The sequence below is a fragment of the Trametes versicolor genome (assembly GCF_000271585.1).
Source record: "Trametes versicolor FP-101664 SS1 unplaced genomic scaffold TRAVEscaffold_7, whole genome shotgun sequence".
NCBI classification, from domain to species: Eukaryota; Fungi; Basidiomycota; class Agaricomycetes; order Polyporales; family Polyporaceae; genus Trametes; species Trametes versicolor.
The window spans coordinates 876,729-900,347 of record NW_007360327.1 but is presented as its reverse complement, the minus strand read 5'-3'; the positions used below and the strand labels follow the sequence as shown (position 1 = coordinate 900,347).

The following is a 23,619-nucleotide window of genomic DNA, read 5'->3' as shown; positions in this document are numbered from 1 at the left end:
TCCAACTTCTCGAGAGTATCGAAGGGGGAGACAGTCTTCAGACAGAAGAGCCGAACGTGCTTGGAGGAGCCCTCGATGTAAAGCTCCTTGATGCGATGGGAGTGAGGAAGGAGCATCTCCAGAGCCAAGATACGATCCGGACGGTTGGTACCCGAATCAACGCGAGCCTTGATGTGAAGTGGCGCGGCCTTGGAACGCGCGAGGAGCTCGGCGAAGACTTGACTTTTTGCTAACGGGAGATAGCTCCAGAATCGAGGCGTGTTCAATGCGACGGCGCGAAAGTGACGGCAGACGTGGGAAAGCCGGATCCAAGGTATGTGACTGTAGTAGTATTCGGCGATGTGGCGAGAGTCGTCATTTATAACCCCGTGAATCAGGATCTCCGATAGCAGTTCGGGCGGGAGGCGGCCTATATGAGTGAGCGTATTGAGGCGCGACTTGAGGTCGATAATTGCGCGTGCGTATATGTCGATGTCGCTCTGGATATCCAATCGAGTCTGAAGCATGGGGAGTATGTCCGGACTCGTAGCTCTATGCATACGTTAGTACAGTTGCCACATTACGTGAAGAACTTGAGTGCGGCCGATAATTATGTGCACTCACTGTTCTGCCATGGACATTGTGTGCGGTAGGTTGTTTTTCGGAGACAACCGACTCAAATATTGATTCGGTGTATCTGCTGAGCTGAGCCAAGTTCCAACTTGTGACCCTGTACTGAGTTCGCTGTAGACGGGCAGCAAGTCGGACGACAAACTCACCTTCGCAGTACTGAAGAAGAACTTTCGCACTCTTGTGGAGGCGTGGAGAATGAGCGTGTAAAGTGGCAGTACGTCGTTCGTGGAGGACGTGCAAGTACTGGACGGCCATAAGCGTGCGGCGCCACCTCTAAAAGACATCGTGACTAACGTTACTACGCGTCGCGTCACATCGTTACCTGACGCGTCAATGATCGAAGACGCGCGTGGCTCTCCTTCGTCTCCGCGTGCGCTACTCGTAGTCTCTCTACACCCACTCCGGCAACACTACCTAGGATGTCTCTCTGGGTGGACAAGGTCTGGCACTCCGCTCACTATCTTCGCGAGCAACGTGTCTGACCCTCTGAATAGTGGCGACCTCGTTCGCTCGACGACCTCCACTACCACCATGGCCTCTCCGACCGTCTCAAAGCTCTCGTCAGCCTTCTCGCCATCCATTCTGTGACAGTAAGACTGAAATATTGAACCTATCAACCCCAGGCTGCATCGGGAGACTTTCCCCACATGCTCTTCTACGGTCCATCAGGCGCGGGAAAGAAGACACGCATAGCGGGTACCCTCCTTGAGCTCTTCGGCAAGGGCGCAGAGAAGGTAAGTGACACGCCTACGCGGGTCTCAGAGGAGAGCAGATGTATTCAGGATGCTGCCATGGTAGATCAAAATCGACCAGCGTGTGTTCACGACCCCCACCAAGCGCAAGCTTGACGTGAACATCGTGCAGAGCAATTATCACATTGAATTCACCCCGAGGTATGCCCCGCTGCCCCTCGAGCATTTTGGACTACACATAACATGTCCTTCTACAGCGAAGTAGGCAACTATGACAGGTTGATCATCCAGGATATCCTGAAGGAGATCGCACAAACGCAACAAGTCGATCTCAATGCAAAGCAGAAGTTCAAAGGTACGCTCTCCGTCACACCCTCCCCGCCTCCTGCACACGGCTCATGCAGTGTCCCCCTCCCTATGTAGTCGTGGTCATCCACGAAGCCGACGCGCTCACCCGCGACGCCCAAGCAGCGCTCCGCCGCACGATGGAGAAGTACATGTCCAACATGCGCCTCATCCTCTGCGCCAACAGCACAAGCAAGCTCATCGCGCCCATCCGCTCCCGTTGCCTTCTCATGCGCGTCGCTGCGCCCAGCACGGAGGAGGTGCGTTCCTACCCCGACCCTCCTCTCTTAGTTTGGACACGGTGTTGACGGCGCGTACGGAGAGTAGATGCAGACGGTGCTCGACTTCGTCGCGAAGCACGAGGGCTTCGCGATCCCCGAGGACACCGTGTCGCTCATCGCCGCGGACGCGGGCGGGAACCTCCGCAAGGCCATCCTCGTCCTCGAGGCCCTCAAGATGCAAAAGTACGTCCCCCCCCTCCCTCTTTCTACCCCCTTTCTCTGCCGCTCCCCACACTACGATGGATACTGATGTGCGTGGGCAGCCCGGACCTGTCCGTGAGCGCGCTGAGCATCGCGAAGCCGGACTGGGAGACGTACTGCCACAAGGTCGCGGACATGATCGTGCAGGAGCAGTCGCCTGCGCGGGTCATGGAGGTGCGCGCGAAGCTGTACGAGCTCCTTAGCCACTGTATACCGCCAACTATCGTCCTCAAGGTGCGTACGCGCCTTCGCGTGCTCATGGGTGTGTACTGGAGCTAATGTGTGAGTAGACGATTGCGGACCGGGTGGTTGAGCAGGTGGACGAGGCGCTGAAGGCGGACATCATGCACTGGGCTGCGATATACGTGCGTCCCACTCTAGTCTATCTCCGTTCACCGAGCTCAGACGAGTTCCTCATCTGCAGGAGGCACGGATGCGCATTGGCAACAAGAAGATCTTCCACCTCGAGGCGTGGGTCGTCAAGGTCATGAGCCTGTACAAGGTCTGTCCCGCTTCTCACGCGACACGTCGTGCATCCGTTGCTGACGCTACTGGCGACAGCACTTCTTCTATGACATCGATATGGATGGCTTCGACGAGTGAGCACTACGGAAGTTTACGCTTGTGTGTGCGCGTGTCTGTCGTCTTCCATCTCCCTATCCGCACGTCGCTGCTGCAGAAGCGTGGCTGTGAGACTTGTATATTTGTATTCTTATACCAGGGTATACGCTGTATTGTAGTAGAGTTCTTCAGCATGTGTGCGTAGGCACCATCTGGCGTGGTATCGTATCACCGCAGCTGTCCGCGTCCCGCCTCAGCACCGTCTCCTCCCTCGCCCCTCAGTGCCCACTCATACATCGTACACATGCACCGACGAGGGGCTATCCCTCGTCCTCGCTGCCGTCGTCGCCCCCGCCCAGATCGAGGTCCATGCCTCCGTTCCACTCGCGCTCCCACAGCGGCGCGCCTTGTGCGTCGACATGTCGCGGATCGATGTGTGCAGCGGGGTGTCCGAGCGGGAGGATCCCGCGCGCCATCTGCAGCCGCTGCGAGAGCATATCTCGGTCTGCCAGGAGATCCGAGATGTAGTCAATCGCTACGAACGAACCCCAAGTCAGTACAGAGCTCAAAACCCGAGTCGAAAGTGGACGGTACATACTCTTTTGCAGCACGACGTTCTCGCTACGCGGCCCCGCCCTTCCATCCGCCCGCTCGCTCTCGCTCTTCCGCTTCTTCTTCCCGCGCTCCGCCCCGCTCGCAGCGCGCCCCTTGCCCTTCGCGTCCTCGTCCGCCTCCGCGCGCTCGCGCTCCTCCTCCGCGCGGATCGCCTCGCGCAGCGCGGGCACCGTCTCGCACAGCGCCTCGTACCCGCGCCGGATGTTCGCGCGCCGCTTCTGCTCGCTCTGGATGTGGTTCGCGCGTTTCTGCGAGGGCGAGAGCAGCGCGCCCTTGCTATTGTTCGCGCCGCCGCTCCCTTTGTCCTTTTCCGCGTCCTTTTCCCTGTTCGCGTCCTTGGTGTCCTTGCTGCGTGACGCTGCGTCCTTATCGCCGTGTGAGGGTTTGCGCTCGTTGGCGGGCGTGCCCCGGCGCGGGGCTGCGGAGGACGAGTTGTGTCGTGCGCGGGAACCGGAGGAAGATCCGGCCGCGGCTGAGTCAGCTCCGTTCGCCGAGGGAAACGAAGTGGACGACGGAGATGGTCGTGGCCGTTTGGACGAGCTCGGGTCTGTCGCTGGCTCGGCCGAGGAGGGTAAGGGTCGTTTTGTCGACGGACTCAACACAGAGGGCGCAGAGGCTGCAGAGGAGACAGACGGTCGCTGACCATCATGCGAAGTCAAGCCATTCGAGTAGCCCGACGTGGATATAGGAGGGAGCGTGTATCCAGACGATGATGACGAGGAAGGGTCGAATCCGCGGAGAGGGGCAATCTGCGGGTGCTGCTGCGCCTGCTGCCCGAGGTGCGAGGTGAACACGGACGAATTCCCTCGCTCGCCCTGCGAGCCAGATCGCAGCGGATCCGCGGACGTGGCGCCTCCGGAGAGGGCCCGGTTTAAGTAGTGTGCCGGGGAGGACGGGCGCACGTCCTGAGGGAATGTATGGGCCTGTTGGCCCGACAGCGCCGCAGACGGCTGCTCGCCTTGGGGGAAGCTCGGCCAATAGCTCGGGCCCCCGGGAGGATGGTGGTTCGGGTGGGTCGGCTGGCCGTCGCGTGCGGAGGCGAGGGGGACGTCTAGCGACATGAGGTCCTTGGTGGCCTTGGCGAGGGCCTCGGATCCCTGGAGGTGGGGGATCTGGTCAGCGAGGCCGGGGTCGACGGAGCCATCGTGGTTGACGGACGAGTCGAGGTCGACGGAGGAGAGGAAGGAGGAGAGGTAGACGGACTCTGAGGCGGAGAAGAGAGCCATCGTGCTCGCAGTCGAAGTGCCCATACCCCGCAATGGCAGACGACAAGGCTTGTGATTCTGCCCCCGCAATTCCCCACATCAGCCACCCGGCGCCTGCCGCGCACTCACACGCGCACACAACTGCGTAGAGTCCAGACCGTCTGTACTGCGGTAGCTTGCCCTTCCTATAAGTACTATGTACTCCTGCAGCGAGTCGCGCACCGCTGGCTGCGATCTCTCACTGCTACCATCATACTACCTCAGAAGTTAGCGCAGAGGTAAGCTCCCCTTTGTCCGACCCATTACCTGTCTTCAAGTTCCACAAACTCCGTACCCAATCAAACGCGGTCACTCTGGCATGCAGTGCCCGCCCAGGTACTCCGAGATAATCGTCCTTGCAACAAACGCAACACGATGATGGCAGCAGAGCAGCAGTGAGCGTACAATCCCACTGGCGATGGGACATACCCACGTTGACAGATGTTCGGATGGGCTATTCCCAGCACCAGCCCCATGCTGCAGGCTCGACTGGATATCGAGAGCGACATCGACGTTCACATACGCGCGATTAGCGACCTCAGAACGCGGCTTAACACTCTCACTCCGATAGGCAGCCTCCCGCCCGAACTGTTATCTGAAATACTAGTTCGTAGGGCGATAGACGACTACCAGAGCGTCCCGAATATCTACAATACCCACCTATCTTGGATCAGGCTGTCGCATATCTCCCGCCACTTTCGCGCCGTCACGCTGAGTACCCCCCAGTTCTGGAGCTACCTCCGATTGATGAAGGGTCGAGTGTTTGCCGAGCTCCTCGCACGTTCAATGAGCGCGCCATTGCATATCACTGCTTCTACTCTTGCAATGTCAGGATACCCGGACCGTGACCAAGCCTTAGTCCTGGAGACGCTCCTGCCTCACTCAGGTCGTATCAAGGAGCTTTACATTGATGGTCCCTCCAAGCTGCTTCAGTCTTTCTGCACCAAGACCATCTCCCCCTTCGACACTCTTGAAAAGTTGGAATTGACCTCCCTACTACCTACCGCCGACCACTATCACCCGTCTGAATCCGAGTCGCGTTTACCTGACGTTGTTCCGATCCTCGCCTCCTCCACTTCACCGCCGCGGCTCCGCCATCTAGAGTTGCGATGGTTCCCCTTCTGCTGGAACGACCCCATCTTCTCTTCCCCAACTCTCACCGTCCTAGTGGTAGCTGGATACGACAGGTGGAAGCACCTTCGCCCTTGGCTCCCCAATTTCGGCTCTTTCGACGCACTGTTTTCCGCACTGGCTTCAATCGCTCCAGTGCAATGTCGACATTCGGTCGGTCACTTATGCTCGTCTTGCTTGAAAAGTGTTGAAACTGACAGTATTTTGTCCTAGCCGCCGCGTGTTGAATGCACTTATTGCCGTCCATAAAGCGGGGGTTGCCCATGGCGATGTCACCCAGGACAATATCGTTCTCAAAGACGACGGCACACCCATGTTGATCGACTTCGACTGTGGCGAGGTGCATGAGTGCACCTTTATCGAAAACAGCATCAAGTTCCACGCCCCAATGCCTGAGGCTGGGGATATAGGATGCTATGAGATATGGCAGGCTGCCCAGGAGGCTGATGTCTGGCCCTCCTGTGCGTTACATTTCCTTCCACGTCTGTTGCAATTGAATTCGGCTCACTGTGTGTATGTTCCCAGCCCACTTTCCATACTATTCAGGTTTGGCAAACGAAGGCAGAATACCCGTCGGCGATATACTTTTGGGTCGGCAGCATATAATTGCTTTCCAGTTGGACCGAGGAGTCGGTGTCGAGCATGTGGAAGAAAATGCGGACAGGGTACTTAGCCATCTGCGTGAGTGGATCGATTTCCGCACCCTCCACGATGGCGAGGTACCGCTGCACCAGATGCCCTGAAGACCTTCCCGGAACTCGCGAGCATGCCATCTTCTCCTGCTTCATTATTCATGTATACTACAACCCTGTCACGATATGACTGCCCTTGGCGACGATTCGGCCCTAAGCTGGCACGTATCAGAGCGTCGCCGGACCGCATGTTGCGTTCTACGCCGCATCCCCGAACTTGCGCACGTCTTCGTGAAGCTCGCGAGCGCGCACGAGCCGAACCGCGTGTCCGCGTGCGTGTGCACACAACTCATGATCAGTACTCATGAGCGGCAACGACGCCGCTCGTTGAGCACGAACCGTACTTGCGGCGTCCACGCCAATCTCTCCTCATTCACGCCTACGCCATGCTTTCAAGTGTTAACGCTGAGTACACTCCAGGGAGCCCCATCTTAGAGCTCCCTTCAGTAATTCTCCAGCGCTGCGTCGCCATACCTGGCAACGACGACTTGGACATAGCCGTCAGTGAAGAGGTCTCACCGCTCGACGTCAACTTCCAGCAACTCAGCCTCAAGACCCCCGGCCTCACTCGTCTGCCCTGCTGTGTCGCCGGCAGCAAAGCCTCGACAGCCAAATACACGATCGCAAATTTCACACAGTGGTACCAAAACGAGACAACCACTTCCGTCTTCCTGGCCGAACTCGAAGCTAGCCTTGTCGACGGTGGCACCGGAAGGACGACTCGGGAGGTCGTCTGCAAGGTTGTGGGGGCTGTCCCCGTAAATTTGAAAGCGCTCCGGCTCGAGGCCAGTCTGTATCGAGACAAGCTTGAGAAGCTTCAAGGTATCCACGTTGCTGAGTTCCTCGGTCTGTTCGAGGGTTCGGCTGCAGGCGACAAACCCTACGCAATTTTGGTCACCGTCTTCGAGGGCGACACGCTAAACCGAGAGTTGGTTGAGTACGATGTCGACTTCCGGTCAGTCATGCGTCCTCGTACCCCCCTGGAAAATGCTCTCACCTGACGACATTTCGTCTTAGCCGTCGTGTCCTGGATGCGCTTATTGCTATCCATAAAGCGGGAACGACACATGGCGACGTCGTCCAACACAACATCGTCCGCAAAGACAATGGCACACCCATGTTTATCGACTTCGACTGCGGAGAGACGCCACATGAGTGTGGCTACCGCGAGGGCAGCATCAAGTTCCACGCGCCGATGCCCATGGCTGGAGATGTAGGATGCGTCGAGTTATGGATGGTGGCCCATGAGGCTGATGTCTGGACCTCCTGTGAGTCGCATTCCCTGTTAAATTTATGTCAGAAGAATTTAGATCATTCCACTTGTTCAGCGCATTACAGCTACTATTCTGGTCAGGAGGAACCGGGTAAGATACCAGTCGAGGAGGTACTGTTGGGCCGGGAGAACATCATCAAGTACCAGCTGGCTCGCGGTGTTAACCCCACGTTTGTGGAGGATAACGCCGATGCAGTGATCAGCGCTTTAGGCGACTGGATTCAACGTCGCACCCTCTTCGATGGAGAGGTGCCGTTGCACCAGGTGCCTTGAATATGCTAGCACATTGGTTGCTCTGGATTCATTATGTATGTACCCTCTGCTCTGTAACTATATGCTCGCCCGTCGCCTCGGCTTCAGCCCAGCATGTATCAGAGCGTCGCCGGACCGCACGTCGCGTTCCACGCCGCATCCCCGAACTTGCGCGCCGCGCTCGCCGCGTACGACTTCGTGAAGCCCGCGAGCGCGCACGAGCCAAACCGCGCGTCCGCGCGCGTGTGCGCACAGCTCATGAGCGGCAGCGGCGCGTCGTTGAGCACGAGCCGTACTTGCGGCACGCCCGCTGCGAAGGACGACTTGCAGCTGAACTTCTCCCAGCGCATCTGCGCGGCGAAGGGCACCTGCTCGGACGTGCGCCACTTGCGGGACGCGCGGACCGGGCCTTTTGCGGAGAGCGCGTTGGTGTCCCTATGAAACGCATCTACTTGAGCATATTGCGGAGTACAGACCGGATACGATACTTACTTCGCAAGGCCGAGGGCGGTAAGGGCGAGGTCGATCGTGGTGTCGTGCCCGAACTCGAGGTACACCTGCTGAGCGTCCCCGGTCGAGTTCGTGAACCTGGCAACTTCTCGTAAGCGACGCGCCAACGACTTCATTTCTAGAAGATGACTCACCGCTCGACGAGCTTGCCAACGAACAGCGACCCGAGCACCTCGCCCATAGAGCCTGGGAGGTTGTACCCAAACGCGCCGTCCATGAGCAGGTCGAGTTCGTACCTGCCACAAGTCAGCTTCTGCCCTACACCGCAAGGCGGCGTGGGCGTACTCACTCAAAGTCCTCGATCTCACTATCTGTGAACGCGCCGCACCAGGGCGACGTGCCGAGTGCGGCGAGGTCGTACGCGCACGCGTACAACGCACCGTGAACGTTGTCCGTGGACAAGTTCACCCCAGGCAGAAGCTTGTTCAACCTCTTCGCGATCGGCGGCAGGTACACGCTGCCCCACTCGATCGTCGCCTGCGCCTCTCGTCAGCACCAGGCCAGCAAGCATGCTCAACGAAAAGCGGGACCGACGTTGTTGCCGAACGCGTATTGCCACTTCGCGCAGGTGTCCATGGGCGTGATCCAGGACACAGTTTTGGTGTCCTCTGCAAGCGTCGAGAACTCGGTCGCGTTCAGCGTGGCCCAGTTACGGCCGAAGTAGCCCTGCGCGAACCATTGCGCGGACTCGACAACACGGTCCTGCAGGCCCGCGAGGATCCCGTCCACCTTCAGCGCTGGGTACCGCAGACGGAAGCTGCCCAGCATCGAATTAGCGCACCATCCACAGGCCAACTCGCAGAGGGCAAGGTACTCACTCGACACCGTGCTCGAACAGCTGCATACGACCAGGGGCAGTGAGGTCATCGTGCCCAAGCGTGCTCGTATACCCATCCTTGAGGAACGCAAGGCCCGCGGGGAGGCGCGCCTTCGCAATCGCCGCGGACGAGTTCGCGAGCTTGCCCACCAGGTCCGTGATGAACACCAGCTCCGACGCGAGCGGGAAGCGCGAGCCGTGCCTGTGCATCTGCCCTCCGGCGCGTCAGCTCTCCGTCTCCGCCTCTGCCTTCCGCGCTCCGAAATGAAGCACAGGGCCAGGAACAAGGGGGAGTGGAAGTTCGAACGCACCAGCATGACCTGCTCGACCTCACAGTCGTCCGGAAGCTCCGCCTCGACCCCGTGCGGCACCGCGGCCTTCTTGTACGGGGACAGGTTCCCGAGGTGCGCCGCGACGTCGAACTCCGTGACTGCCGTCCATTGTTCAGGCGCGGCGCGGGCGAGGGTCGTCGCGAGCATGAGCGAGAGCGCGAGCGCGAGCTTCATCGTGTCTGAGCGTACGCGTGAAGAGGTCGGGAGAGACAAGCCGCGGGCAGCCCACGCCCTACGCGCATCTTATAGCAGCACGACGCCCATCAGCCCACGCGCGCCGCCCCATGGCCAGCGCGCCTCCAAATGCCTAACCCCCGCGTCCCACGTTTGACAGGCTGCCCAGCGGCACGTCGGCGCAGATAACGCCGCAGGGCCGGCGGGAGGCTGAGACAGAGACTGAGCTATTATCGAGGCGCATGCACGCGGGTGGAGGGTGGTATGGTCTGGTACGGTATAGAGGGTCGGAGTCGTGACGCAGCGCACTGACGCTGGGTGTCGTCGGGGGCTGATGGGACGCGCCAGGCACGGCCGCGCACCATGTGGGCCGGGGCAGATAGCCACAGCATCGTGTCTTGGTCTGTATGTTATCGTCCGGCACGTTCGAGAGGCTCGAGCCCCGCGCGGGGGTCAAGGAGGGCGCGCTGCTTGCAAAAACGTTGGAGGGTTGGAGGGAGAGTCCGGACTTGAGGCACGCCGGTAAATTGCGCGGGCGCTCGATGCGTAAAGGCGGCACCATCGATGGGCATGCTTGGGCCGCGCGGCGATCTTCGCAGTCGTCAGGGGCACTCGCAGCTGCAGCAGCCGGCCGTGGAAGAGATGCGCGTGACGGCATGGGATGCATGGGACCTGCAAACAAGCTCAGCATTCAGAAAAAAGTTTGTGAGAGCCGGGGACGCGAAGACCGAACACGAACAGCGCACTGCAGCCGCCACGGTCCCTCCTCTTCCCCGCGCACGACCCCACACCCCCCGCCACGGCCGTCAGCGTTAGCGCACGCGGCACACGAATCGATAACCTGAGTTAGGAGTCAGAGGAACAGCAGGACGGAGCGATGGTTGGAGTGGAGCAAAGCAGCGGCTGCAGCCAGTAGATCTATAGTATAAAGCAAAACTAGGACTAGGACATCGGGGTCCCGACGCGAAGGTCTAATGTACAAAGCCACTACCCGAGGCGAGCCGGACGGAATGTCTCTGTCTACGCCGACGTGCGGGGGCAGCAGGGAGCACTAGTAGGTGGCGGTGGCTGTCAAATGCGGGGAGGGGGGCTCGGGAGGTATATGCATTAAACGCGTCGGTCGGTACAGTAGGGGGGTCGTGCGATGCGATGCGGGGCGCGGACGCGGACGCGTGGGGGAGCAGAATAGCATTGGGTGGATGGAACGGCGTGCAGCAACGGCGGCGGTAGCGGTGGCGGACTCTACAATGTTGGCGTGGACTTGAACGGGAACGAACTTGAACTTGAACGGAGCGCGAATACGAGTGGGAGTGTCGATAGCAAGGGTCAGGCGAGTGTCTGTGGATGTGTAAGACAAGAGCGGCAGCGAACGATGGATCGGGGGCGGCCGCGGCGACGACGGTGGGCGGGCGGCGTCGGTGCGGATTCTAGCTGTGACCGGCGTCGGGAGATGTTTCTGGGATCACGAGCGGCAACGCGGCGGCCTTGAACCCCTTGCCCTCCGCCGCATGACGACGCGCCTGCAAAAATCAACACGCGTCCTGGCGCTAGCATGGACAGTTGCACATACCTGCTATCACCGCTTCGGCGCGAGCGTCGAGAGCGAGAGCCCCTGCGCGAGCTCCGCCTTCCAGGAGAGCCGCCGGACGGCCTCCGCGTAGTCGACCCACTCCCGTCTGCGCTCCTTGCTCTCCAGCCACTCGTGGTCGAGGTCGGCGACGTCGAGCTCGTAGAAATGGTACGTCGATGATGCCGACGGGATCGTCGTCACGAACCGCGTGATTTTGCCGCGGACGCCCGCTGTATAGGGGGGAGGGGGGAGGGGGAAGGGGGTGCGTGCGAGCGGTGGCGGCACGGTGCGATGTTGCGCGAAGAGCACACAGAGCACGGGCGGAGGGGTGGGGGCGGGGCAGGAAAGCGATTCGTCAGGAATGGGGACGGAGAACGGATGGACAAAGGGTGAGACCTTCTTCCAAGGCTTCCCGCGAGGCTGCTGCTTCGAGCACCCCGTCCGTAGGCTCCCATCCTCCTTTGGGTACTGCGAGATCGTGCGTTGCATGGCGGGCGGGGTGGGGGTGAAAAAATGAGCGTGCCGTTACGCCACCAAGACAGGGGGAGGGGGGATACTCACAGACCCAGTTATTTGGCCGTTTCCGGCTGGTAATGACGAGGACCTTGCCCGCTGCTCTTGCTATAGGAATCGCACAGCAGACGACGCGCGGTGTCGAGCGACCCTTATTACTCATGGCGAAGGTAGAGGTGGACGGAGGATCGACGGAGGTGGTGGTGGTAGTGGACGAGTGGAGTGCGCGAGCGGGTGACGAAAGTCAGGAGCCGTGCGGTGTGCTGTACAGCTGCTAGTCGCGCGCGATGTGGCCGGAATTTCCGGATTTGTCGGCTGGGCGGAAGCGGTGGCGACACGTAATGCGAGGGCTTGCGCACGCCGGGCGAGAGGGACGTGTGGAATGGGAGAAGCGAGCTCGACGGATTTTGAGGGGCAGGGAGGGCGAGCGGGGGCGCGCGAGGAGACGGAGGGTCGGAGTGCTTACGAGGAGTGCTGAGAGGAGGCGCAGAGAAGAGAATCGATCTCGAGAGCCGGAAGGAGGTGCGGTGCCGAGGGTGGCGGGTCTCGAAGATTCGTGTGCTTACGCCCCGGGGCAAATTCCGGGCGGGGCTGCTAGACAAGCGTGCGCACGTCGGACGGGGGTGCGTGCTCGCGATCGCGCGGGGGGCACACGACCTGGTGGTGGGAGCTGGGCAGGGAGGGAGGGGGTGAAAAAGGGACAGGGGGCGGGGCGGCTTATGAGTGGGGGTGTGCGGCGGCGTCGGCGTCTTTGGGGAGATCTGGTCGCCCGCGGCCAGGGCCCTCTCGCGCGAGATGTCAAGGCAGGCGGCGGCGGGGAGAGCGTGCCCGGCCACGGTCGCGCGCCCTTGCCCAATCGCCCCACGCACGTTCGCCGGCCCTCCTCCCACCACCTGCCGGCACAACCTCCCCATCACCTTCCCCATCTCCGTCTCGCACCCCGCGCCCCTCGGCCGAAACTCGCAGCGCTGCAGGTCCCCATCGATTACTTGTCGCCGGCCGCGGTGCACACGACGCTGATCCACAGCGCACACCCGCGCATCATATACACGGCACGCCGGCGTTCAACGCGTCCGCTCCCAACAAGCTTCAACGAACCTCGCCCTTCTCGTCTTCTCGTCGCGCATTCTAATCTCAGATCGACCACCGCAAAACTGGCGCAGATCCCGTTTGGAATTCCAATAAACTTAACTGCCCGTCTAATCCCGCCGCGCCCCGCTTCCGGAACAGACGCCTCCAAGACGCCGTAATAATGGCCACCTCCCCTCGCCGACCTGGATCAGGTCTGATTTTGTGTTGCGGGGTCCCTGTGACGGACCTCGCGTCTAATCCGTGCCAATCCGTGACTATGCACGCGTCACTTCGCAGCCACTGTGCTTGCGCTCGAGTGTACGCAGTTCCGTCAGGGAGACGTCATGATCAGTTACTCATAGTAAATACAGTTTGTCGAAGTGTACAGAAGTACCCGTCGCAGCTAGAAGGGCCCAATCAAATTTTCTACTACGTCTACTTACTTCAGTCATTAGTAGCAATCACTGCGTAAACCCCCCTTCTAGTACAGCTGGGGCGTGAACGCGCTGCAAAGGCCAGTCAATACTAGTGATTAGTGAGCTAGGTATGGTAGTGCAAATTTACCTGAGGGTGCGCGGCGTTACCGGGTATCAGGTAGTTTCAGGACGTAGCTGGACCGCCTAGTAATGCAGTTGCACAACATATGGAGAAACCAGGTAGCTCAGAACACACCTAGTGAGGACAATACGGCTCAGTAAGGTCAGCGCTGCAGTGCACGGCGCGTGGTGGTGGGAGGATGGACAAGAGATGAAGATATTGTCTAGCAGAGCCGCAGCAACATCGCGCGAGGCAGCGCCGCGCGCGCGCTGCGACTCTGCACTACGTAGCCTAGTCGCACTGCGAGCGAGAGACCGCTAGAGCCCTCCGCGGGCGGACACATCAGGAACGAGCCCTGATCACTCTAGGCCTGCTCCTAGCTAGGAGTCGACGTTTCTAGACCAGATACTTATAGCCACAAATACTTTATTTTCACTAGTACTACGCGTACATATCGGTACCGCCCTGAAACGTAGCCACTCTAGGCCAATGTCCCGCCCTGCGCGCGACGCGGCGCGGCGCATTCACCGCCCTCCAACGACCCGGAGTCACGACTCACCGCCCTTCGCTTGACCAGCAAGGCTCTTGGCTGCCGCCTTGTGTCGAGAGCTTGTGAACGCAGAACCGGTACTGGACGTGAACGTCAGTTAAGGATGCGAGGATGGAATTGAGCTTACCAGTGCGATTTGGAGAATGCATACCATCCTGAGGCCGCTAGATGCGGCGCCGCCGTGAAGGTATCCAGATCCCCAGCCGCGATAATTTATGTTTTAGATATTAGCCTGAAATGTGCAATCAGTTATGAATAACAGTTCGGCGCCGGCACCGAAGACGAGCCCAGAAGGGCTAGATACGCACCTCGGCCTGAAAGGCAATTCTCGACGTTCAGTGTGGGCGCTGGAAAAGCAGGCATGGTCAGGCGGGGCTTCAATGTCGTGGAACAACTAGGGGAGAAGGAGGCCGTCGTGGGGCCGATAATGGTCGAGTACCACCTTCAAATACGTGGAATCGCATCCGGACGAGACGAGCGGCGTGGGGGTTACGCCCAGAGCTGGAAGCAGCAGCTCGTTGTTGCGCCGGTAGTGCTCGCGCTCTGTATAGTGTTATGAGCTGCGAGCTGCTGTGCAAATTGGAGAACGAACTCAGTGCTTACCATAGAGATATATAACCTGATATCTGTCTTCCCGCGAGCCCACACGTCCTTCTGCGCCAGCCTTCGCGCTGCGTGTACCAGCGGAGCAAAGCAGGAAGGACGAGGTCAGCTGGACACTCAGTGTCCTCGCGCTTTGGATGAGTAGGTCTAGGAGACTCGCGAGAGCGTGGAGGTTGACCTGCAGACCTCCGAGAGGAGTGAAGGACGAGCGCAGTGGATTGGGGCGGCATATATGATGGTAGTCATGTAGGGCTGTCGGCGTCGACTCGGCGAGATGTCAAGGGCTACTTAACGAGGCTGTTTCCCTCACGTATAGAACATTACGTGGTTAAGACAGCCCAGACGACACCAAGCGGCTGCCAGACGCGTTGTGTAGTTCGAAGGTAGGCCGAGCGGAGGCCGTGGTATACGAACGCTAGCCTGTGCGAGGCCAACTGGCACCCCGGACACCATACACCGCTAGTCCGTCTCGCGCGGTGTAGCTCCGACTCTGACTACACTAAGTAGGGTTTACCGCGCCTACTTACAACTGGTTAGCCTCTCAAAGGTCAGTATTAGGCGGCTACCCATTATCTCTCATTCCCTTCCTCACCAGCACTCACTCGTCCGTGGTGGACGACGTTGGCGGTTTACGCAGTGAATGCCCTGATACTTATCATGCGGCCTTCCTTTGACCTATGAGCGGTTCTCTCGTATATCATATCCAGACGTCCGCGCGTTCCTCTCGTCTCAAGTTCAAATATTTCCATCATGCGCAAGCCTACTGAGCAAGCACTTGCCCCAGACCCTCGCCGGTTTGAGTGTATATTTAGACGCGTGCGCGCACCCATCCTGCACTCAGCCTGAAGTTCCAATATAATCTGCACCTTCACAACCCGCCGTCACTATGTCTCATCTAAGAGTACAGCACAAAAAGCTACATATATATCTGATCATGCTCCCTATGATATATATATATATATATACTCACGGAAGCTACAGAGAAGGTGATAGCCCCGGGGAGACTAGACAAGTCACTCGACTTACCCTACTTACATATATAATAGTTCATCTTTCCATCTCTGTGCGACAACGATCCTTGTGCACCACCGGCCTGCCCCGCAGCCATATAATGAAAGGAATGCGGCGAAGCAGGTAAGCCAGACCGAGCTCATCGTATGATAGATCACAATTACTGAGTTCATTAAACGACCAGCGATGAGGGCACATCGCGCGCAACTCAACACACTCTACCGGGAGGCCGTGCGCGACTGCAGAGCAGTACTTATGCGCACACCACATGGTGCTCCACATTCGGCTGTAGTGCTTGCACCTTGACTCGGAGCCCCTCCGCGAACGGCACCACGACCTCGCGCGCGCAGCTCGGGCGTTTGCGCATTACAGACGCATTTGCCACGCGTGCAAGGAGAAAGCGTACTAATTGAAGAGGAGAGAATACCGTCAATAAAGGCGTAGCGGTAGGCGCGAGCGCGGCAGAGGACGACCGCCCGGTCGAGATGCAAGCGCCGCGAGGTACCAGAGAGTAACAGAGGAATGTCACAAGTACTCCATCACCGGTCCCAGGACCCCGACTGACCGCTCGTAGCGTTCAAAAGTTCGAGCGTATATTCCAAAACCAGACTTGACCCTGCTCGGCAACCGTAGGCCACCATTCCTCCCCCGGATCTACACCAGCGCAGCTCGCACGCTCGCCCATCCCTGACCGCATGACCCGCCCATCTACTCGTTCCATCTACGCCAGAAGCCGTCAGCGCCACAGCACGCGAGAGATGCCGTACCACAATCCACTCACGCGACGAGGAACATACACGCCACCCCAAAGAACATCGCCGCGAACTGCACAAGCGCGAAGCAGCGTGAGTCTCAAACACGACCGCAGCGCAGAAGAAGAAAGCCGTAATCACCTCACGCAGCGCCTGTGCCCCGCTCTTGCTGTCCTGGAGAAGCCTGCCAAAAACCGTCCGCTCAGCCCTCGCCCGAGGAATGTCAGAGTAGGTTCGACGTACGTGGGCAACACCGCGACCGCGCCGATGTACATGAACCCTCCTGCCACGAACGGGATCACCTGCGAGCCGCCGCCGATGAGCGCTGCGCACACGAGGTAGGTAAGGGAGGGAACGCCTTACGAGATCCGCTAGCTGCACGGTCGTCCCGAGAATGCCAGCGGCAGTCTGCCGGATCGCGGCGGCCAGATCGGATACCTGCCCTTCTACCTCTGAGGAGGCCGACAGGTTCCGGATCCCGATGCCCATGAACGTGCTGGAATGTGGACAGGCACGTCAGCGGGGAATAGATGCGCAGAAGGACGTGAACTCTCGTACCCAACCTAATCATGACACAACAATAAAGCGGGAGTCAGTCGCTGCGATCGGCTATAGTGGAGTCACCACCACCACAGTGTGGTGCGCCAGCGCAGCTGCACGGTTCCGTGCACGCCGCGGGCGTATCTAATAAATAATTGATGGACAGGGACGCACAAAGGCACCGATGGCGGTGAGAAATTGGGACTGCATCGCCTGCTTTTTCGTGAAGCCGCTGCGAATGAGGATCGAGTAGTCCGCGATCTCATGCGGGATTTCGTGCGCGAAGCACGCGAGGGTCGTCGTCGCCCCAATGAGCGGCGATGAGTAAAAGGACGCGGCCATACTGCGGGTGGTCAAAGATGCGCTTCAGCAGGGCGAACGTGCGCCGCCAAAGCGCGGTAAATGCAACGTACGCGAGGCCGTCGGTTCTACGCAGAAGCAGGCGTGGAGCAACAGCGGTTAGGAAACCGGGCACCCTTGGACAGAAACGGCGAATTTGACTCACATGTTGTGCACGAAGTCGCCGAACAGGTTCAGGTACGCCGAGAGCTTCGACGTCTGCGCGGGCGACTTGCTGTCCTCATGGGACGCTGCGGCAGCGCTCTCCTTGCCTTCGGCTTTGTCGGAGCCGCGCGACTTCAGGCCGGACGCGTCACCGGCGACGGCCACGCTCGACGAGCTACCGTGCGTAGACTCACCGCTGGGAGAATGCGAGTGGCTATGGGAATGCCCTGCGCCCTCCTCGTCCCCACCGAGCACACGCAGCGTCTTCTCCATGATGAAAAACGACGCGAAGCCGACGAAGATCCCGAGACTATCCCAGAAAATAACACGATCAGTTCGCCGTGGTCTGCAGGCGGTAGCAGAGGACTTGTACCGCACCCGATCAGAATGTTGCGCTTCTCCTCTACCATCACGAAATGCACGCCGCCCTCCTGGTGCTCCCCCATAAACGAGTGTGGCACGAGGTGCAGGAAGACGTCGGACAGCAGACCGCCTGTCTGTGGAGCAGGAAAAGCGGGCACGACATCAGGTCGCGTTCTCTCGCACGAATGAGGGAAGAGTGCATGGCCCTCTAGACTTACCGCAAAGGCTGTCATGGTGTTCAGGGTATTCGGGTTGATTTGCGCGGGGATGAACGCCAGGATGAAATTAGGGACTCTATACACATGCCCGCCGTAGCCAGCGTAGTCTCGTTAGTCCTAGGGTCAATTGAGCCATGATGAAAGGGTGGTACAGACGAGGATATATAGAACGTGCCAAGAACTACACGAAACGCGTCAGTCCTTCGGTTCTCGACAGTGCGCGTCCGCATGGCGTACGAGAACGAGAACGGCGACGTACTAGAATTCCATCCGGGACCAAAGGGGAAGAGCCATGCGAACACCTGCCGCATGATGGGCGACTGCTCCGCTTCGAGCTCCTCCTTCAGCGCGCCCAGCCGCTGCACCGGCTCGCATTGGCGGATATCGGCGTCCTATATCGACGGCAACATGAGCACCAGCATAGAGAGGCGACCAGGGTGAGAGCGCGTCGGTGGGACAGATGCGTGCACAAAGTTGGCACACGTGCGACTCTATTCAGTCGCTTCGCCAAGGCACACGCACCGAGATGACCAGGGGGGCTTTCTCATTCCTGAGCGCAGAGACCCCTCCCACCACGACGCTGGCGGCAAGCGCGAAGAGGAGCAGTGTTCGCCGGCGGCGCGAGTGTAGACTAGACATGGTGGCAGGTGGCAGGCCGTGCCAACGGACGTGTTGGACTCCGCCCCGCGCACACCGGCGCTTAGTTATCCCTTTAATTAGCGCGTCCTGCGTGTTAGACGCGTACCACCACCACCGAGCGCGTGGTCCTCACATAGTCGCCGCAGTGCGCGGTTCACCATCGTTTCCTTTGTGCCCTGCGTATCTTGGAACTACCACGAGAGTCGGACAGCAACATGACCTCAACGTACCCCACCAAAGAAGAGTCGGCGGTGATCGCCGCCGCTGAAGAGCTCATGGTCAAAACGATGGCAAGATACGACCCTTCTCACGACGCGTTCCATGGTCAGTGCTCTGCTCGCGCCCAATGTTCTGACGCGCCGACATGCTGATGTGAACGGCGGCCAACAGTCAAGCGTGTGAGGAAGACCGCCCTCCAGCTCGCGCGTACCGTCTCAGAAACATTGCCTGAAGACAAGCGGCCCGATTTCCTGGCTGTCGAGCTCGCGGCGCTCCTGCATGACATCCTCGACAAGAAATATGTGTCGGCGGAGGAAGCGGCAGACCCTTACGCGTGTTTCTTGCCGTTCTTTGAGAAGTTGGCGTCTGAGGGTGGATCCGACCTCGTCAAGGACGGTCGTGCACGTTTAATCTCCCGGATTGTAGAGAACGTGTCCTGGAGCACGGAGAAGAAGCTCATCGCGGCCGGCAAGATCGATGACTGGTATAGAGGATGTGTCGAGCTACACTGCGTGCAAGATGCTGACCGCCTTGATGCCATCGGCGCTTTCGGTGAATTTTGCTTGCAAACAGCTCACCCGTTGTAAGTAGTAATGCGAATCTTCAACAGGCATCCTACGTTGTGCTGCTTATAGCTCCGCGGTGAATCAGTAAGCTATTTCACTTTATCGCGACGTGGCGCGCTTTTATTTGAAGTCACAGGCCGCTGCACACCCCGAAGGATGATCCAATGTTCGAGTCGTCCGCGATTCAACACTTCCACGACAAGCTGCTACACATCAAGGAACGTCTGAAGACTGAACCAGGGAAGAAGCTTGCTGAGAAGAGACATAAGCTTGTAAGTGGACTCTTTGTCGCTTATATCAAGTTTCCTGATTGTCTCCCAGATGGTCGACTTTTTGCAAGAGGTCGAGGACGAATACGAAGTGCAGGCATGAGGCCGTGCACCAGGAACCACCTATTGTGCGATGTAACACCGGTACCCTGAATAGATAACTATGAAGCTTCAATTCCAGCTTTAATATCCACGGCACACCTTTCTCCGCTACACTCAGAGGTCAGGTACCTTTTGAACCACCCAGCACTGGAGGAAGACAAGCCGCTGACCCCCGTCAGCTACTGGCACCTCTTTAATTTGATTGATTTGTGTTTCGTCTCACTTCATGCGTAGGCAAGAATGCGCACTTGATTATATACATTGTGGACTCCACTGTTCACGCGACATTTGTCCGCGTACTTGAACTGCTATGTTACGTTCATCTTACTAGAACGATCGAACGTACTCAGTTGCCATTCCGGGACAACAATATCAGGCGCTTATCGTAGTTTTAAGAAGTTTAGAAGGTTCACAGAGAGATCACCATCGCCCTTAGACAGAACCTCGCCCTGCGAAAGCTGTCAAAGGAACCACTGCAGATCAACACCGGACATACGCTCTCGAACATCGCGTACATTGGACTCAAGAGCCTCAGCCTACTCTGCGAACTTCATCGACATGTCGGAGAATAAAAGAAAAGGGGACAGCAGAGACAAAGGCAGACGGAGATTTCGACCCGTAAGTATTCCCGTGCACACTCTAATGCAGCTCTTTTCTAACGAAGTATCATGCTTTGCAGGATGGGACCGCCATCTGGGGCCAGAGACAGATCGATGGTCCTGGCGTATGGGTGACCTGCGTTAAGGGCAAGGAAAAGCAAACCGTCGGCGAACTCTACGACTTGTTCGAATCCGTCCGTACCAGAAAATTGGGTCTCCTATATCTGTCTCACATACCTCATTTTCCCAGCTTGGAAACGAACTTTGGCCGGTGGGAGAGGTTGATGATGCAGAAACACCTCAAGACTCCGACGACGAAGCTGGCGGTGCAGAAGACATCGAAAAACAGATCGCTAAAGAAGTCGCTTCCATGAAACGGCCACGAAAAGAGACAAGGTTCGGTAGGTTCAGCGACATCTTCCATGCACGCCGAATCTCATCGCCCTCTCCAGTTAACTGTCTGACCAATACACCATGCGGTATGTTACTACTACAAGAAATTGATGCGTCCAGCTCAACTGACGGAAACATAACCAGTGGTCTTCATATCGACCAAACCGCCTATCGATCCAGTCAAATTGGTCACGACACATGTTCAGAACGTACTCGACTCAGGAGTTACGCACACTCGGTAGGCATTGCGGCTGAAGCCCGCGTCCTACCTTCTAACGCCTTCTAGCTTTTCACAGCGGCTGACTCCGGTATCCGCAAGCTGTGCTGCAAACATGCCTGAAGTTACAACACTCTGTACTCGTGTCCTCAAGAGCGTCCTCGCGGAAGACCCGGACAAGAAGTACACTGTAAGCGCGGACCCGTAATAGGAGTAGATTCAGGGTGGGTCGCGCTGACTATTATTGCCCAGTACAAGGTCGAATTGCGAATCCGCAACCACAACACCCTCAAGCGCGACAAACTCATCCCCGAGTTGGCGAAGTGCGTACCCGAGGGACATACTGTAAATTTGGACAATCCGGAGCTCTACATCCTCGTCGAAATCTTCAAGGTACTCGCGAGTTTGTCTACGGCCCGGACTGGACTGACATTTGCGTTTAGAGCGTCTGCGGAATCAGCGTGGTCAAAGACTACTACAAGCTGCAGAAGTTCAACGTCATGGAGATCGCGAACGCCAAAAACCTACGCGACGATGGCGAAGAGGGTCGTGTTGCGGAAAAAGGCTCGCAGGAGACCGCTGGAAAGGGCGCTTCTACGGTTGCAGAGGGCGCGAACACAACGGCGCCATGAAAGGAATTCTTGTATCATCATAGCTGCCATATGTAGTACGTAGAAGAGAACCAGCAGCTGTATACTACTTGTGAACCGTTCCGTAAATGCTTAATCCTTTATGGGCGCTTCTGCGCCAATCAAGGACGATCAAGGCCTCTGCCACTTGCACTCATCCACACTGCGTATCTCGTAAAGACTGCCATACCTGAGCCTCGCTGCACCTCCCTATAGCTGCGCTATCCATCTCGTTGAGAAACTGAGCTTGCACATACCTCCTGCCTTGGCACACTCTCTGGGCTAACCTCCGGACACGCCGAAGACTGCAGCGACAGCCTGAACCCTGAACCCGCAACTCTTGACCTTTCCCTTCAGTGGACATCGCAGTTATGGGTGACCTCGTAGACTCGATGCTCGACCTTATGCGTCGTCTTCCCCCCATACATGTGGAGGAGAACGTCGCGTCGCTGGTGGCCATGTGCCCAGACTATGCGGACGACCTCTTGGGGAGCGTAGACCAGCCGCTCAAGGTCATGACTGATCGTGCAACTGGGAAGGAGTACCTTGCTTGCGACTACAACCGAGATGGCGATAGCTATAGGTGCGCACGAACCGCTTTGTTCATCTGCCTCCGCCAGCTGGACCCATGGAAGCCAGGGCGTTTCACGCAGTTGGGTGGAACGATACTAACGAAACCACCTTACCTGCAGGTCACCATGGTCGAATGAGTACGACCCGCCCCTAGAGGACGGAACGGTTCCTACCCCAAAGTTGCGCAAACTCGAGATCACCGCGAATGAGGCATTCGACACCTACCGTGAAATGTACGCGCGCACCGCTTCTGTTCCATGACCCGTACATGCGACCCTTAGCACCATACGCATCGGTTGACCTAGGTACTACGAGGGCGGTGTCTCCTCCGTGTTTCTTTGGGACCTCGACGACGGTGGCTTTGCCGGAGTCGTCCTACTCAAGAAGAGTACGCGCCTCATGCCGTGTCCCCGACTTCGCATTCACCCCTTGCCCCCATAGTCCTTAACGCCTCGGCCCCGGGCGAGCCCTCCGGCTCCTGGGACTCCATCCACGTCTTCGAGGCGGCCGAGCGCGGGCGGCAAGCACACTACAAGCTCACCTCCACGATCATGCTGCAGATGGTCGACCGCGCCTCCGGGACAAAGGACGAGTCCTCCGCCCACTCCTCCGCGCGCAGCGGTGGCGCGCGAGACAGCCAGCGCGAGGGCGCTGGCGACGCGAAGCGCGAGGGCGAGGTCACGCTGAGCGGGAGCATGACGCGCCAGACCGAGCAGGACTTCCCGCTGCAGGAGCAGGCGTCGCACATCTCGAACACGGGCCGCATGATCGAGGAGATGGAGATCAAGATGCGCAACTTGCTACAGGAGGTGCGCCGTCTCTCTCTTCTCCATTACCATACCATCCCCACCCCTTCTTCCCCCGCGCCCCCACGCGATTGTCGCCGTCGTGCACCCGCCCACCACGGAGTGTCGATTTGCGCCCTTCGCTGTCGCCCCTGATGCGCGCGTGTGCCCGTCCCGTCTGCGCCGTAGGGCCTTCTATCTTTTCGATGCGCCCGCGTTTCTGGGGTCGCTGGGGTCACTGATAGCGTGTCCTTCGCGAATCCCGCTGACCGCGCCGTCCCTCCCACAGGTGTACTTCGGGAAGACGCGCGACGTGGTCTTCGACCTGCGCAGCATCGACGACCTCGAGAAGGCGCGCAGACAGCGCGAGCTGCAGAAGGAGCTCGTGGGCTTCATTAAACGGTGATCATCACCCCAGATGCAGCTCTTCGTATCGGGCGGACCGCGGCAATATCGCGGGGTAGAAGAGGAAGTGCGGGGTAGAGCGGGATAGAACTGCTCGAGGTGGCGTGGCAGGCCGACGTGGACGGCTGGCTTATGGACGAAGAAGTATCCGGAATTGTACAGACACGACAGAAATGACAGCAGGTGCTGTGGACTCGGACAATGCATAACCCTCGTCCTCGTCGGAAGCTAAGTCGGACGATGGTATTGGAATCCTTGG

General features: G+C 58.6%; 10 protein-coding genes across 10 annotated transcripts; 5 read left to right on the top strand and 5 right to left on the bottom strand.

Moving 5' to 3' along the window:
* The first annotated feature begins 1,026 nt into the window (after positions 1 to 1,026).
* Positions 1,027 to 2,852, top strand: TRAVEDRAFT_72517 (P-loop containing nucleoside triphosphate hydrolase protein). The gene is made up of 11 exons (XM_008041421.1): positions 1,027 to 1,052; positions 1,107 to 1,172; positions 1,236 to 1,346; positions 1,411 to 1,505; positions 1,562 to 1,659; positions 1,728 to 1,909; positions 1,977 to 2,113; positions 2,194 to 2,365; positions 2,422 to 2,496; positions 2,556 to 2,633; positions 2,693 to 2,852. The coding sequence occupies exons 1-11, from the start codon at positions 1,032 to 1,034 to the stop codon at positions 2,732 to 2,734; spliced, it is 1,077 nt and encodes a 358-aa protein (XP_008039612.1). The 5' UTR covers positions 1,027 to 1,031; the 3' UTR covers positions 2,735 to 2,852.
* A 160-nt stretch (positions 2,853 to 3,012) lies between these two features.
* TRAVEDRAFT_126267 (uncharacterized protein) lies at positions 3,013 to 3,603 on the bottom strand (the record flags this gene model as incomplete). Its single annotated transcript, XM_008041420.1, has 2 exons — positions 3,013 to 3,227; positions 3,291 to 3,603. Coding segments are annotated over 2 exons (528 nt in total), but the record flags the coding sequence as incomplete, so codon positions are not given.
* Positions 3,604 to 5,995: 2,392 nt separating this feature from the next.
* On the top strand, positions 5,996 to 7,375 carry TRAVEDRAFT_21030 (uncharacterized protein; the record flags this gene model as incomplete). The annotated part of the gene is made up of 4 exons (XM_008040855.1): positions 5,996 to 6,143; positions 6,229 to 6,363; positions 6,547 to 6,646; positions 6,772 to 7,375. The coding sequence occupies 4 exons, from the start codon at positions 5,996 to 5,998 to the stop codon at positions 7,373 to 7,375; spliced, it is 987 nt and encodes a 328-aa protein (XP_008039046.1).
* Positions 7,376 to 8,018: 643 nt separating this feature from the next.
* Positions 8,019 to 9,705, bottom strand: TRAVEDRAFT_126663 (phosphoglycerate mutase-like protein; the record flags this gene model as incomplete). Its single annotated transcript, XM_008041419.1, has 7 exons — positions 8,019 to 8,334; positions 8,392 to 8,487; positions 8,544 to 8,645; positions 8,699 to 8,886; positions 8,944 to 9,166; positions 9,228 to 9,436; positions 9,538 to 9,705. 7 exons carry the CDS (start codon positions 9,703 to 9,705, stop codon positions 8,019 to 8,021), a joined length of 1,302 nt encoding a protein of 433 aa, XP_008039610.1.
* A 1,101-nt stretch (positions 9,706 to 10,806) lies between these two features.
* TRAVEDRAFT_29516 (uncharacterized protein) lies at positions 10,807 to 12,438 on the bottom strand. The gene is made up of 4 exons (XM_008040933.1): positions 11,864 to 12,438; positions 11,699 to 11,770; positions 11,303 to 11,532; positions 10,807 to 11,252 (listed from the first exon to the last, which is right to left on the bottom strand). Exons 1-3 carry the CDS (start codon positions 11,976 to 11,978, stop codon positions 11,309 to 11,311), a joined length of 411 nt encoding a protein of 136 aa, XP_008039124.1. The 5' UTR covers positions 11,979 to 12,438; the 3' UTR covers positions 10,807 to 11,252; positions 11,303 to 11,308.
* A 1,410-nt stretch (positions 12,439 to 13,848) lies between these two features.
* On the bottom strand, positions 13,849 to 14,826 carry TRAVEDRAFT_29515 (uncharacterized protein; the record flags this gene model as incomplete). Its single annotated transcript, XM_008040932.1, has 4 exons — positions 13,849 to 14,053; positions 14,125 to 14,205; positions 14,282 to 14,516; positions 14,577 to 14,826. Coding segments are annotated over 2 exons (399 nt in total), but the record flags the coding sequence as incomplete, so codon positions are not given.
* Positions 14,827 to 16,364: 1,538 nt separating this feature from the next.
* TRAVEDRAFT_125791 (Zinc/iron permease) lies at positions 16,365 to 18,603 on the bottom strand (the record flags this gene model as incomplete). Its single annotated transcript, XM_008041418.1, has 13 exons — positions 16,365 to 16,412; positions 16,481 to 16,523; positions 16,583 to 16,641; positions 16,703 to 16,835; positions 16,898 to 16,902; positions 17,054 to 17,222; positions 17,293 to 17,307; positions 17,385 to 17,693; positions 17,762 to 17,880; positions 17,965 to 18,040; positions 18,121 to 18,145; positions 18,224 to 18,356; positions 18,487 to 18,603. The coding sequence occupies 13 exons, from the start codon at positions 18,601 to 18,603 to the stop codon at positions 16,365 to 16,367; spliced, it is 1,251 nt and encodes a 416-aa protein (XP_008039609.1).
* A 119-nt stretch (positions 18,604 to 18,722) lies between these two features.
* TRAVEDRAFT_169167 (uncharacterized protein) lies at positions 18,723 to 19,809 on the top strand. The gene is made up of 5 exons (XM_008041417.1): positions 18,723 to 18,927; positions 18,994 to 19,374; positions 19,433 to 19,472; positions 19,525 to 19,660; positions 19,710 to 19,809. The coding sequence occupies exons 1-5, from the start codon at positions 18,819 to 18,821 to the stop codon at positions 19,758 to 19,760; spliced, it is 717 nt and encodes a 238-aa protein (XP_008039608.1). The 5' UTR covers positions 18,723 to 18,818; the 3' UTR covers positions 19,761 to 19,809.
* A 388-nt stretch (positions 19,810 to 20,197) lies between these two features.
* TRAVEDRAFT_169162 (uncharacterized protein) lies at positions 20,198 to 21,648 on the top strand. Its single transcript, XM_008041416.1, has 8 exons — positions 20,198 to 20,377; positions 20,439 to 20,552; positions 20,609 to 20,759; positions 20,811 to 20,837; positions 20,896 to 20,989; positions 21,038 to 21,158; positions 21,221 to 21,361; positions 21,412 to 21,648. The coding sequence occupies exons 1-8, from the start codon at positions 20,318 to 20,320 to the stop codon at positions 21,598 to 21,600; spliced, it is 897 nt and encodes a 298-aa protein (XP_008039607.1). The 5' UTR covers positions 20,198 to 20,317; the 3' UTR covers positions 21,601 to 21,648.
* Positions 21,649 to 21,968: 320 nt separating this feature from the next.
* TRAVEDRAFT_126825 (F-actin capping protein beta subunit) lies at positions 21,969 to 23,361 on the top strand (the record flags this gene model as incomplete). Its single annotated transcript, XM_008041415.1, has 6 exons — positions 21,969 to 22,180; positions 22,290 to 22,403; positions 22,476 to 22,558; positions 22,612 to 22,762; positions 22,808 to 22,979; positions 23,245 to 23,361. 6 exons carry the CDS (start codon positions 21,969 to 21,971, stop codon positions 23,359 to 23,361), a joined length of 849 nt encoding a protein of 282 aa, XP_008039606.1.
* Between the last annotated feature and the right edge of the window lie 258 nt (positions 23,362 to 23,619).